At 57.5% G+C, this 13,122-nt stretch overlaps 9 protein-coding genes across 9 annotated transcripts; 2 read left to right on the top strand and 7 right to left on the bottom strand.

The window, feature by feature from the left end:
• Nucleotides 1–18: 18 nt before the first annotated feature.
• PSEUBRA_003496 (uncharacterized protein) lies at nt 19–1,845 on the bottom strand (the record flags this gene model as incomplete). The annotated part of the gene is made up of 1 exon (XM_059465080.1): nt 19–1,845. The coding sequence occupies one exon, from the start codon at nt 1,843–1,845 to the stop codon at nt 19–21; it is 1,827 nt and encodes a 608-aa protein (XP_059321411.1).
• Nucleotides 1,846–2,510: 665 nt separating this feature from the next.
• Nucleotides 2,511–3,722, bottom strand: PSEUBRA_003495 (Vacuolar protein sorting-associated protein 26, Vps26; the record flags this gene model as incomplete). The annotated part of the gene is made up of 5 exons (XM_016436573.2): nt 2,511–2,862; nt 2,940–3,104; nt 3,174–3,330; nt 3,419–3,491; nt 3,573–3,722. 5 exons carry the CDS (start codon nt 3,720–3,722, stop codon nt 2,511–2,513), a joined length of 897 nt encoding a protein of 298 aa, XP_016292031.2.
• An 812-nt stretch (nt 3,723–4,534) lies between these two features.
• PSEUBRA_003494 (uncharacterized protein) lies at nt 4,535–5,021 on the bottom strand (the record flags this gene model as incomplete). Its single annotated transcript, XM_059465079.1, has 2 exons — nt 4,535–4,642; nt 4,740–5,021. 2 exons carry the CDS (start codon nt 5,019–5,021, stop codon nt 4,535–4,537), a joined length of 390 nt encoding a protein of 129 aa, XP_059321410.1.
• Nucleotides 5,022–5,793: 772 nt separating this feature from the next.
• Nucleotides 5,794–6,530, top strand: PSEUBRA_003493 (Ser-Thr-rich glycosyl-phosphatidyl-inositol-anchored membrane family; the record flags this gene model as incomplete). The annotated part of the gene is made up of 2 exons (XM_016436587.1): nt 5,794–6,121; nt 6,190–6,530. 2 exons carry the CDS (start codon nt 5,794–5,796, stop codon nt 6,528–6,530), a joined length of 669 nt encoding a protein of 222 aa, XP_016292030.1.
• Nucleotides 6,531–6,642: 112 nt separating this feature from the next.
• On the bottom strand, nt 6,643–7,614 carry PSEUBRA_003492 (Ribonuclease H domain protein; the record flags this gene model as incomplete). Its single annotated transcript, XM_059465078.1, has 1 exon — nt 6,643–7,614. The coding sequence occupies one exon, from the start codon at nt 7,612–7,614 to the stop codon at nt 6,643–6,645; it is 972 nt and encodes a 323-aa protein (XP_059321409.1).
• A 672-nt stretch (nt 7,615–8,286) lies between these two features.
• Nucleotides 8,287–8,874, bottom strand: PSEUBRA_003491 (Ribonuclease H domain protein; the record flags this gene model as incomplete). Its single annotated transcript, XM_059465077.1, has 1 exon — nt 8,287–8,874. One exon carries the CDS (start codon nt 8,872–8,874, stop codon nt 8,287–8,289), a length of 588 nt encoding a protein of 195 aa, XP_059321408.1.
• Nucleotides 8,875–9,437: 563 nt separating this feature from the next.
• On the bottom strand, nt 9,438–9,932 carry PSEUBRA_003490 (Ribonuclease H domain protein; the record flags this gene model as incomplete). The annotated part of the gene is made up of 1 exon (XM_016436592.2): nt 9,438–9,932. The coding sequence occupies one exon, from the start codon at nt 9,930–9,932 to the stop codon at nt 9,438–9,440; it is 495 nt and encodes a 164-aa protein (XP_016292029.2).
• A 600-nt stretch (nt 9,933–10,532) lies between these two features.
• On the top strand, nt 10,533–11,127 carry PSEUBRA_003489 (Galactose-binding domain-like protein; the record flags this gene model as incomplete). Its single annotated transcript, XM_016436588.1, has 2 exons — nt 10,533–10,618; nt 10,701–11,127. The coding sequence occupies 2 exons, from the start codon at nt 10,533–10,535 to the stop codon at nt 11,125–11,127; spliced, it is 513 nt and encodes a 170-aa protein (XP_016292028.1).
• A 109-nt stretch (nt 11,128–11,236) lies between these two features.
• Nucleotides 11,237–12,974, bottom strand: PSEUBRA_003488 (uncharacterized protein; the record flags this gene model as incomplete). The annotated part of the gene is made up of 2 exons (XM_016436577.1): nt 11,237–11,608; nt 11,688–12,974. The coding sequence occupies 2 exons, from the start codon at nt 12,972–12,974 to the stop codon at nt 11,237–11,239; spliced, it is 1,659 nt and encodes a 552-aa protein (XP_016292027.1).
• Between the last annotated feature and the right edge of the window lie 148 nt (nt 12,975–13,122).

Raw genomic sequence — 13,122 nt, 5'->3', positions numbered from 1 at the left:
AGATACTACACGACGTCTCTACCCAAAAGTGATCTTCTTTGTCACCCGCCTGGTGCCGTCGACAATGGTGCTTCTGGACGGTGTCCTCATCAACCCCACCTGGTCTCCCTTTTGCTCACTGTATACGCTCGCAATACTCCCTTTGCGGGTAAAGATCCACCGATGGGCCGATGGGATCTTGGCCGCGCTAACGATGGTGCTTCTCGATGTGGTGCGTGAGAGCAGCCCCATACCGCTGGTCTCGTTCGGGGACGGGACGCTGGCGCTGCTTAACGGTGAGCCCATACCCAGGCCTGACGCGGACGGCGGTGGGTGGGCGCGTGAGAAGCTCAGCTTGCGCCCCAGGGAAGGCTGGCAACTCTCGACGCTTGCACTCGAAGTTGACCCCACCCCAGACGCGGACGAAGGCGGGGTGGCGCGGGAGAAGCTCAATTTGCGACCCAGACCGGAAGGCTGGCTGGTGGATCGGGTGCGCGTGGCGACTCCCGGGCGGGTGGTTGTGGTCGATGGCGGGTGGGGCTGAGTTGGTGCCATCGGGGCGCTAGGACGACGCATGTGCACGGCTTGGCGGCTCGTTGATTGCGATACTGGCGCGCTTGGACGAATAGCAGCGGGTGGTGACGATGGCGAGCGACACACCGCGACCAGCGGCAATTGCCCACCTGTCTTTGGCGGTGACGAGCCACGATGCACGGCAACAGGCGACCCGGACACCATCCTGACCGGTGTTGCTGGTTTACCTTCCGTCGTCGTCCGCCTCACCGCACTGCGCAAGGTCAACGAAAACTTCCTAAACAGCCCCGAACTTCCTTCTCCTGACATCTTCGGTGAAGTGGCACAAGGACTGCGCGTGGGAGGCGAGTAATGACCGGGAAAGTGTGGTGTGTGCACCTCGTCTAGCAGCTCGATTGGCTCGCGGCCCTCGAACGCGGATACGAACGTGGCGACTGACAGGGTGATTTCTCGGCCCCTCGACTGGCGAGCTGATGAGACGGTGGGAGGCTGGTGTTGCTCCCTTTGGCTGCGGATGGGGGTGGTGATGGGCGAGGGTGCGTTCCTCACAGTCGACGTCTTCGTTTCCCCACCTGCGACACGAGGCGATGGCACCCGTCTACTTTCAGTCGACGTGGATGCCACGGTCGGCATCCTGCCCCCGTCACTGCTCGGAGGGCTCGGTGGCAAACCCAAATACTCCCTCGGCGACTTCCGCACGCTCCTCAAACTCACTCTGCCCACCGCAGCAAATTCCTCCAGGCTCTCTCGGCAGTGGTCTGGCCTTGGTGGTCTCTTGGGTGCCTGCGTCTTGTGCCTCGACGTCCACGCTGGTGTTGAGGGCAGCGTGCCGATGCGGACCTCCTTCCCCTCCGCACCGTTCTTGACACGCACCAGGGTGGTGTCTAGCACACATGTCTGTCGTGCTACTTGCACCTCGGTCGACGCGCCAACGCGGGCGAAGAGCAGACTCTCCTCCCATCCTCCCCCCTTGACCCGCGCCAAGGTTTGGGATAGCACCCGCATGCGGTCCTCCGGTGGCGTACGAGGTTGGCTCGAATCGCATCCGCCAGAGAACGAGGAGACAGGGCTGTACGGAAATATGCTCTCCAGTCGACCCATTTCGTAGTCGGCCAGGATTCCCTCGCACAGCATGGAAAGGGGCGACTGCGGTGCCGATTGACGCCCGATGATGCATCGCGTGGTGTCGTGCTGATCCGTCGGGATTGTGATGGGGCAGGCTTCGATATGACCTCGGGGAGGAGGGGCTACGTGGATTGAGGAGGTGGTGAGCGCCAGTGGGAGAGGAAAGTGATCCCGGCTCAGACGGCGGGCGACGCATGTGGACGACATAGTGCAAAGGTTGACCTGGACGCACGGCTGGAACGGGGTCCTATTGCGTTCAACGAGAGGCAGACGAGGCCCTCTATATGTATTCTGAACACACACCGCTGTACACAGGTCCGAGGCTCAGCATCCAGCGCGCAAATCGACCGCTCGGCACGTTCAACCGTGCGTCTTCAGGCTCGTGCATCAAGGGCCTCATCGTCTGATCGCTCTGCATGCTGATGGACCCGTGGAGAACCAAGAGACGATCAAGGGTCGTGCGTGCGTCTCATCGGCCAAACGCACTTCCATAGCGACTGGTGAAGCGTGACAAAGGGGCGCGAGATCGCCTCAATATGAAGCTCGTCTGCGCCCCTTGGCGCAGCAGGAACAGGCGTCGGGCTCGTCCGGACATCATCGCCGAAAAGCATGGAGGAGAGCCGCGCTCCGGCCACTTTCGGGTCAGGAGGACCGACCAAGTTTCCATCAATGTCAAAGGATCTGGCGTCATCCGTCAACCATGGATGAATCGGATCACCACGGCTCGCAGCGTCAACAAACGTCTCGTAAGGCATCCGCGGTCCGTGCTCTTGACTCGCCACATCTGCTCGCACAGCCTACCACAACTTCATCACAGCCCGACGTCTTCACTTTGAGCCTAGAGGGTATGTTCTCGGCATTTCCATCAACGATCAATTCTCCGGAATCCTAAACACCGTGATCTCCTGCTGCTTGAAATACCGTCTGTTCTCCTCGTCGATGAGCACGAGATTGAGATAGTACCTCGTCGAAAACTTCTTGTTGACATCCCGGAAAGTGGGGGTGAGTTCGAAGCCGCCAAGGAAGAGGCGGATGGGGATGGTCTCCCCGCGAACAGGGGCGCCGTCCATGATCTCGAACTTGGTGATGGTTTCGCTCTCGTTGTACTGGTTCGGTGCTGCACCGGTAGTTTCGCGCCGGATGATGGATAGTTCCATGTGCTTGATCTTGATTCGGACGAGAAGGAAGTAGATCTTGCCCACGATCACGTCCTTCAGATGGTATCTGCAGTGCAAAAGAAAGGGTGGTGAGATGATGTCATGCGCGGAAAGGAAGGGGGAGAAAGGTGGGTGGGTGCTCACTTTGACTTGTTGTACTCAAACTCGATATGCAGGCAATCCTCAATGCCAACCTCCATCTTGATGGCATTGTTGGAATCTGGCGGCATGCGATACGAGTGCACCCAGATGTCGCGCTCCTTGACCACGTCCGTCAGCCGCCTCGATATCGTCACTCGAATGTAATACCTGTCGGTCATCGCAAGGGAACAGTCAGCATCACGCCGTGTCTGGAATGAAAGGGGAGCTACAACACACCTCAACTTGACGTTGATGCCATTGTAGCTCTCGTACTGCTTCTCGACGTTTTTGAACTCGAACTCGAAGTTCTGCGCTGCGCGCATCTCGCCCGGTGACGCGAGCTCTTGGACGAGCGAGAGAAACTCATAGTGGTTGCCGCGGTCGTAGAACATCTCTGTCCGTGTCGAAGCATTGAGCGCGGGAAAGAGTCAGTTGGACTTCCGAGTTGTAATAGGGGTCGTTGTCGGCGAGGAAGCACCTACCTATGCTGCCAACAAACTCGATCTTGATGCCTTCGTGCACGAGCTTCTTGCCGTCCCGCACACGAACTGATACCTGTGGGCGCGACCGAGCGAAATCTTCCAAATGTCAGCTTCGAAGAGCTGCCTGTCTTCACTTGAGCGAACGAGTACCTACCGAGCCCTTGACCGCCTCGCCATCAAAGTAGATGGGACACTTCTCCTTGCCCGCCTTGTCCATTTTGATCTCGACCTGCTTGCGCGCATCCTCGCCGTCGAGACGCACGTCGACGTCGACCGGCGACGAGAACGAGAAGAAAGATGCCATCTGTGTGTTGTTGGACCTGCTGCTCGGCTATGTTTGGTGGAATGCTGTGCCGTGCTGCGTAGGTGATTGCTGAATGGATGCGATGTGGTTGCGAAGATTCCTCCAGATTGCTAAACGGTCTGGAAGGCGCGTTCTGTGACGAGAGGGTGTGCACAGCAGTGTGATCGTTATGCAGAAGTATGCGCCGCTAGTTGGTTGATGAGATGCGTGAGACGGTGACGGTGATGACGGATGCCAGCCTCGATAGCGTCGAGAGTGGAGGCGGTGAGCAAGGTGTTGATCTGGTGGTGCACGCTGCGCCCTGTGCGTCGCTGTGTCTCACCCAAGAACGCGTTGGCTGAGGGGCTCAAATTTGGCGGGGCTCGCATCTCGGATCGTAGAAATTTCACAGCCCGATCCTGCAGCTTGCCAGCCTCGTCGAGCTCAAAGATGATATGGAGGAGGGCCTCCTTTGGCCTTAGCGGAGGGCGCTGTGATGGGGCAAACGTCACAGATACCACCAGGTCTAGCTATATCGACGGCGAGAGGCAGGCTCAACCATCTTAGAATCATCGCAAAAAGCAGCAGGTGCTCGGGCAGCTCAAGCTTGACGGCTTGCACGATACGCTGGTGGGATGCGGTCGAGCGCTCGATTGAGTTCGGTCCGCAAGATGTGATGATTAGTACAAGTACAGTATGATAGCAGAGGATGCTGTGACAATGTTCGACCGAAGGCTCCAGCTGGCAAGAGGTCGTCGAATGTGGTCGCCAGCTCGTTAGGCTGGAGGCTTCCCGCTTGAGCGATTTGCAACGCTCGCCAAGTCGGACCCCCTTCACTTTCCGATCTCGTGCTCGGCGAGCAGCATATTTGGAATGCCGCTTCGGATCTGGTAGATGTGTTGGCAATTGGGGCAGATCATTTGTCCTTCGACGACGTGGATCTGTGGGTCGCAAGCAGGCACAAAAGGCAACAAAGCTGGTCAGTCGAATCTGCTCACTTGCACAGCAATCTATCTGCGGTGTTGTCCGCATACTCACCTCGAGCAGCACGTGATGTAGCAACTTGATCAGCGCCTCGTCCTCGAGCGGTTGTGATGCGTCCGGTCCTTGGTCTGGCAACGAAGTGTCGCCCAGACTCCTTGCCGTCTTGACCAGCGCTGGCCAGTCGAGCTTCGGCAGGAAGCCCTTGATGAATGTGTCGTTCTGTTCCGCCTCGATCAGCTCGAGCTGCACGTCTTTGAGAAGGAGGGGGAAGTTGTTCGATGTCGTTTGACACGCTTTGGCGTGACACGCGAGCAGGTTATGTGTGAGCAGTCTCATTGTGAAGGATGTGCTGATGTGATGGCTCCTTGTTCAAGCAGGCTGTCGATAAAGATGAGTCCGACGAGAGGATGGTGTGTTGCGCTTGAAGAGGATTGGACGGTGTCAAAGGTCGAAGGAGGAGAGGGTGGAGTAAAGACCGTCAAAAGAAGGGTCCGTTCTTGCTCAAAATTTCCAGAGCTTCGCAACGGCAGCATCACGTGAAATTTCCATCCAGGCCCACTTTTTGCCTCGCTCTAACAACGCCAAATCCAGCGCCACCCTCCGTCCTCAACCCGATAGATCCGTAACGACGACCGACGACTTCATACTTCTCAAGACCCACCACTATGCTGTCCTCGCATCGTTGTCTTACACACACACAAGTTCATAAAGATCAAGATTGAAATCTCCGAGAGTGGACCGAGACTGAAGCCGAAGCCGTGTAGCATCATGGCTTGTCACGCCGCTCCAGCCGCGATTCCACGGCACACAGCCCGTGTTGAGGAACAAGGCTGAGACAGGTGGTGTCGATATCGACGCGGAAAGCAAGGCTGGACGGCACGATATGAGATGGAGCGTCTTCGAAGTGGGTGCAGCTTTTCATGTGACGTTGTACATCGACCGTATCTTCCTCTTGACAATACAAAGAGCGTCGCTCGAGGAGGGCCGGGCTGTGGGTCGGTCTATATAATCAGCTCTTCTTCTTGTCAACCTCGAACGTCATCTTTACTCTCCTGTTCCCGTCTCCTCTGTCTCTCCCTCTCTCCAACATTGACCGTCCTCGCCAACAATGTCGACCTTCGCCCCCCTCCTCCGACTCCTCACGCTCCTCTTCCTCGTCAACGTCACCCTGGCGTTCGACATCACCTTCCCCGCCCCGACCAACTACTGGGTCGCCTGTGGCTGGAACAACATGACCTGGAGATCTCAGTCCAGCGACCCTTCCATCGTGACGATCATGCTGACCAACACCAACAAGACGTTGCTCAACGACGATTTTGAGATTGGCAATGCGCTCGAGGGAGCTGACAATGCGGCGATGGTCTACGTCCCCTGCCTACCAGCAGCGGATGGGTACGCGTTGCTGTTTGTCAATGCCAGTGGATATGATCACAAGCGTAAGTTCTTACCCTTTGAGTGAAGATTTCCATGGAGAGAGAATAGCTGACACACTTGCAATGAACAGCGGAGAAAGTGATTTATACCTCCAACGAGTTCGGTATCAAACCCAAGGGGTCGACCCCAGACCCGGCATCGGGGCAATCAAGCATCCCCAACCGATATCAACCGTATCTGGAGACACCCGGCATCGTTCTGCCCCAAAAAGGTCCCAGCGAGGTCACCAACACTACAACAAACGCAAACAGCACCGACGGCGCACTCCCCAAACTCGACGGCTCCGCTGATACCTTCAAGGACTTCCATCCCACTCAGCACAATGCAGCCGCGAGCAGTATGACTGTAGTTGGGGATGTGCTGTTCGTCGTTGTGGTCGCTGCGTTCACCGCTCTCGTGGTCACTTCCTAGACCCCAATGGCTGTCGTGTCATAGCCACTGTTCGTCCACCACTCTTTGAATAATGAGAGATGCTGTGATGATACAATGAATGTGCGATCGAGTGACGACTCAAGCGACAAATTCAGTGACTGGACGAAGAGCTCGAGCTGGAGACCGAGCTAGAAACCGAACCGGTGGGAGTGATCGTGACGTTGATGGTGAACGACGCCGCTTCAGGCCTGTGAACGTGATTCTCCTCCGGTTCCGACCTCTTGGTCAAGTCCATCGAGTCCGATTCTGGCAGGCTCGCACCATACTTGGCCATCCTGTCGACGATCTCGTTCCCAGCGATCCCCGAGTGCGCCTTGACCTTCACCAGCTTCGGTGGCGGATACCTCGAGTTGATCTCCTGGTCGAGCTGCACGATCAGATCCTTGTTCGACACATTGTCACCCGTGGACGTCTTCCAGCCTTTTGACTTCCAGCCAGATATCCATTTTTCCACGCAGTCCATACTGTACTGGCTATCCGTCTGAATGAGCAGCTGACGACCGTCATTCGGGCACAGCTGGATGGCGCGGATGAGAGCCATGAGCTCGGCGCGATTATTCGTCTGCGGTTCGCCAGGTAGGCGACGCGATTCGTTGAGATGGTGCAGTTCGGGATCCTCGAAGAAGACGCCCCAGCCAGCGCGCGCGCCTTTCTTGCCGTTGCCGATGGAAGAGCCGTCGCAGTAGACGACCGTCTTGCGGCCGCTCGACGTGCCGGCGTTGACAAAGACCGGGTTGACAAACGGGTGCATGACGGGTCCCAGCTCCGTGGGAGGTCGAGCTGGGGACTGCTTGCCCTTCTTGCCTGCTTTGCTCGGAGCATTCTTCGCATATGGCTGGTAGCGATTGTCGGACATTGTCGACCGCGTTGCGCCAGAAGATGAGCCAGCACCGTATCCATCACCCTTGACGAAGCTTTTTGCGGAAGCTTCAGTGTCAAACTTCTTGTAGACCGCGCCCGCAAAGCCTTTCGTCTGCGCCTCGCACTCGGGCCAGGATCTGTAGACGCCCGGTGTCTTGCCCTTTTGAACGGCGTAGTAGCCGCCTTTGCTTGCTTTGCCCATGCCTGTTGGCTCGAAGTTGGGTGAGAGCGGGACGAAGAGGTGCGCGTAGTGGAGATGGCGGTCGTAAGGAAGGTGCGTCGATAGATGCCGCACGGCTATTTTAGAGGGGGCCGAAGCTAGCGGAACGGATCGCAGAAACGCGTGTCTGCGCAGCGCGTCGAGTGGTGGCAAGGTCGGACGTGTGCAATGCGCAGCTATGAGGTCCAAAGATGTCCGTGCACCAGCGCGGGCGAACAATGGGCCGAGGCGGCTCGAGCTGGTCATGCAGCTGAAGACTTCATTTGAGCGCGTCGAGAGTCGTCTACGAGTGCCCTTTGTCCATTGTGTGAGAGACAGCAGGGACAAAGCTTTTGCACTTGAAGCGAGGGCGAGAGGTCGTGCGGATGTATGCAGCGTGAAGATGAGATGATGGAGCACAGCGAGCCAAAGTCGACTCAGGGTCCAACAGACAGACAGACAGAGGTTTGCTGATTCGGCAACTTGATCGGACCGCGAAAATGTGCATACAACAACAAATGACTGCTTTCTTCTTGACGTGGGTCGCGCTTCGTTCCCAACCTCGATCAGCAACTCGCGGACCGCACCAAACAAGGAGCCTCGAAGGGACACCGAGAGCTGTCAACCGCAATGGAATGCTGCATAAAGACTCCATATGCGCTAGTCTTGACGTCCTCATTTGAGGAAGACTTCATCCTCACCGACGTCGTTTGATGCCTCGTCCGCAGAATCGTAGCCATCGGTGCGCGGGAGAGCGGCGGCTTCCTTTGCCATGCCCTGTACCGTATCGAAGCCCGGGACTCCATAAGTATACTTGAAGTATTCGAACTGAGGTCGAGGTCTTCGCGAGCATCTCTGGTCCTCGAGCTGCACGATGAGGTCCTGATTCTTGACGGGTTCGCCTTGCTTGGTCAACCAGCCATTCTTCCTCCACTCCTTGATCCACCTTTTGATCGACTTGACGCAGTAGTTGCTGGAAGATTGGATGAGGAGCTTGCGGCCGTCGTTGGGGCAGAGCTGGATGGCACGGATCATGGCAGTGAGCTCGGCACGATTGGCAGTCTGTACGAGACCGGAGAGACGGCACATCTCGTTAAGATGGGAGAGAGCAGGATCGAGGAAAGAGACGGCCCATCCGGCTTTGTAGCCAGCTTTGCGCCCGCCGATGGTGGCGCCGTGGACCCAGACGATGATGGTGTTGTCTTCGTCGCTCGTCGAAGACGAGACGGACCGAAGCGATCTCGAGGATGTGGATCGTCGCATTTTGTATGCTGTTGTTCGCAGTGCGAGGTTGTAGACTGGGGAAGAGAGAGGTGGCGGCTGTGAAATCGATCGCGTTGACCACAGAGAGACATGTCTGGAGGCAGACACAGAGGCGGGACAGCGAGGGAACGCCCTTTATAGCAGGCGCACCCTCAGTCTGCTTCAGCGAGGAGCAAGAGCTGAGCTGCGCCCGCAGAAGCTGATACAGGCATATCGCCGGCGTGTCCATACTGCGAGGCAGCTGCTAGCCACAGTGTGACGGCTACGCATCTTGGTTGAGGAGGAGCTCTGGCTCTGCTTCGCTGTGTGACTTCAGAGGGCAAGCGTTTTTCGGCAGGTCCGAGCGCCTGTGGCTTGCATCTCGTATCACGGCAAGCTGCACATCACTGTCAGATCCTTCCTCAGCCTGAACACATAAGGAGAAGATGCTGCGATTGCTGTTTACCACCTCGTAGGCACTGCTGTTGGACTTCTGACACTAAGCTTGATTGTGTGTTCGAGCAGGAGCAAAGATGCCGATAACAGGAAGGGCGCATATTGGCTGTTTGTGGCGCCGCAACAAATCAGTAATAGTCGGGACGTGGGAGGTTGGCGCCGTACTTGGCCATACGATCCGCTTTGTCGTTGCCAAAGGTGTTGGAGTGTCCTTTGACAGCTCGGAGCTCAGGTCTCACATCGCATCTGCTCATCCTGAAGTCAAGCAGCGCAATGAGATCCTGATTCTTGACAGGTTGACCGGCCGAAGTGTTCCATCCATACTCTTCCCAGTACGGGAGCCACTCATTCACGGCCCGTAGGACGTAAGAGCTGTCGGTGAAAATGATGAAGTTGCGACCATCGTCAGGGAAGCGTTCGACGGCCTCGATCATGGCAGTCAGCTCGGCCCGATTGTTGGTCTGAATGTCGCCAGTCAGGCGACCGGCCTTGTTGAGATGCTTGAGGTCGTAGTTGTCCCACCATACGGCCCAGCCTGCTCGCGCGTTAGCTGTGCCATTGCCAAGGCATGAGCCGTCGACGTAGCAAACGACTGTCTCGTCCGGATCGTAGGAGAACGACATCGCTACGATTCGTGTTGGCGTGAGCACAGCAGCAGTTGTCTGATAGCAATGGAGGTCGCTTCGCAGTGACTCCTGCTTGATGCTGAATCAGTCAAGGTTGATCACGCCGAGTTGATGGTGAGCAGCGGCGAGGCACCCTTTCAAGAATTCCCTGCCTCCGATTCGGCCCAGCACGGGGCACGGCGAGGACCGAGCAGCATGTGGGCGCAAGGCAAAATGAAGGACAATGCTGGGTTGCTACAATGCCTTCACAGCGAGTGCATGTCCTGCGGCAGATGCAAGTCTCATTGTCATCGGCCCATCGTCGGAGCACAAAGCGGACAAAGGGACCATCCCAACCTCTTGACCTGTGAACGCGAACAGGTCACCTGCTTGTCTCGATTTAAGCTTTTCTGGTTCTCACGCTGCTGACCAAAATTCAGGGTCCAGACCGACTTTGCTCTGTGCGGAGTCTTCCGACCGACAAAAAGGTGGAGCAAGCCACACCGATTTCGTGATTGACCATCTTCCTTTCGGATCACCCGCATCGCTTCTCTCACGCCATCTGCACGTCGCCCTTTCTTTCAGATCGGAGAGCAGCCGTCGAAGCTGAGTCGCAAGATGACTCTTGCTCCCACACTTAGTGCTCCCGCGGCGCCGCAGGGTGCGAGTTTGATCAATCTCCTCTCCGGCGAGGTGAAAGTCAAGTAAGTCGACCCTCCTCCGCGCATACAACCCACCTTCCCTCTTGTCACATTCTCACGCTTGCTCCTTTGTCTTTCACCACAGAGTCTCATCAGGCACCTCGAAAGATGGCAAGTCCATCCTCTCGGACTCGCCCGAAACTTGCTGGACATCCGACAACCTCCCACCCAACAGCGACCCTTCTTCCGCCCACTACCTGCTCTCCTTCAAATTGGCTCAGCCAATCTCGATAGCGGACCTGCACAGCCTCTCGCTCACCTTTGCAGGCGGCTTCAGCCCTATGTCCTTCAACATTCTGGCTTCGGAACAGGACGGCAAGACGTGGTCCCCTGTCGTCGCCGACCTCTTCCCCAAGGACACAAACGCAAAGCAATACTTCGACATCAGCGCGATAGCCCGAGAAGCGAAGCAAGCCAGCTGGTTGCGATTCGAGCTCAATGGCAGCACGGACGACTACGGTCGCGTCACCATCTATCAAGCCGAGATCTTTGGCGCCAGCAGCTCGGCATAACTCCCAACCTCTCGATACAGGAACAATCCCTGTCTCAACGATACCCACGACGATCCCGAGCATATAGACCCAGCATCTGTATTACCAGCCTCTACATAGCAACCAGCATCTAGAAGAAGCGCCAGAGCGAATCCGCCGACTGTGCAGCCTTGAACCTCCCGTATGCGCGGCACATGGGACTAAGAATGAACAGCCCTGCGATCCACGTGATCCAAAACGGAGCGCTGGCGCCCAACCCCTTGGTCCTCTCCCACGCGTTCGGCGGCGTATCCGGCAGGTCGTGCTCGAAGAAGTAGCGCGCCGGAATCGCCAGCAGGAAGTACAGGTACATGTGCGCCACGTAGAAGAACAGCGCCGATCCGCCAAAGTTCATCAACCCCGGGATGGCGGTTGCTACCGCGGGTGGGATGGCGCTGAACAGGGCGAGGAGCGCAAAGTTGACCGACATGGTCAGGAAGAAGAACGCCGGGCTCGGCGGGTACTGTTCGGTCGTCAAAGATGCCATTGTCAGTCTCGGGGGTCGTAGAACGAAAGATCTTTTCGAATGAGGAGAAACATACCTTGGTGATGTAGAAGAAGCTCTTGATCGAGACGAGGTACTGGTTCCTCTCGGGGTGTGCGAGCTGTTCCGGCATCCGCAGACACCCCTCTGAGAGGTTGCCAAAGTGTAGCACCCTCGTGCCGACGAACAGGGCTGCCAGCACGACGCCCACGCCCAGGTTCCATGCGACGACAGCTCGAGGCGTCCAGCGCTTGTACAGCATCACGCGCGCGTAGAGCATGCCAAAGATGCAGAACGAGATCCAGGCGAGCGGCGGGAACCCGGACATGACCCGCTTGTTCTGCACCGAGTAGAACCAGAAATCGAACCAGGGGCCGAAGCGCGATCCTGGGGGAGAGGGTGGCTGCTCAGCCATGGTGCTGACCGACGATGGGGCGAGCGCGAGGAGTTCGATTGGCGATTGGCTGAAGGAGGAGGGCTGAGCGGATGTGGCGGAGCAGTGTCCTCCACTCGGTGACAGCCAGACGTTCCAAAAGATGGTGATGTAGGTGAGCACGGCGAGGACAAAATTGTGCAGCCAGAACGAGAGAGTCTGAGCTCGAGCTGATGCTACCGGTGTCGCTGCTGTCGTGCCGTTGCCGTTGCTGTGACCACGCTGTTCTTCAGCAGCCGCACTTCCGCCATTCGCGAGCAGCGGCCTCCTCGCAGCATCATCGCTGCCCTTTCCAGCCTTCACAAGCATCCCATCGATCGCCCCTGCAACCGACCTCTCAGTCCCATCCACCACCAGACACAGCAGCCCCGTCAACAGATAGTCCACCGCCAACCCGATCAGCACAATGTTGATCAACCAAAAGTGTCTTCCCCACATGAGCGTCAGGCCCATCACCTCATTGACCGCCGTCAGCGCAAGCGCCCGGACCACAAAGTGCCTCGTCATCCTTCCCCGACCCCAGCCGAGCTTCGCCCTGGACCTGTGGAAGTAGACAGTCCCCATACCCATCAGGAAGAAGAACCCAGGCGCGCAAAGGTGCGTGACGGTGCGGCTGATGTAGGCGGCGTTGAAGTTCCAGCGCGTAAAGATGGTGCCTGCGGACTCGGACTGTTCGGGTGTGCCGTGGAGCCAGGCGCCCATGAAGAGGGCGGCGTGGTCGAGCGACATTAGCGGCAGGATGAGGCCGCGCAGCAGATCGGGCGCGAGGACGCGGGTCGAGGTGCTCGTCGGCTTGGTGGTCGGCGTCTCATGGGTGGGGATGGTGCCGTAGCCGTTGCTGGCGGTGGGAGGTGGCAGGGCGAAGTTGGTGACTTGCACAGCACCGGGCGCTGGTGTGGACGAGGTCGACATGCTCGCAACGACACCTGATTGAGAAGAAGCAGATGGTGGTACTCACGACACCAGCAGGGATCGACGCTCAGTCAGATTCGGTCGGACGACATCTCGGCTTTACAACTCGGCAACTTCTTCCCTCACCGGCTTTTACCAGTCGGCCAGC

Source organism: Kalmanozyma brasiliensis (assembly GCF_000497045.1).
Source record: "Kalmanozyma brasiliensis GHG001 unplaced genomic scaffold PSEUBRA_SCAF22, whole genome shotgun sequence".
In the NCBI taxonomy this organism is placed as follows: domain Eukaryota; kingdom Fungi; phylum Basidiomycota; class Ustilaginomycetes; order Ustilaginales; genus Kalmanozyma; species Kalmanozyma brasiliensis.
This window is presented reverse-complemented; position numbering and strand designations above follow the sequence as displayed.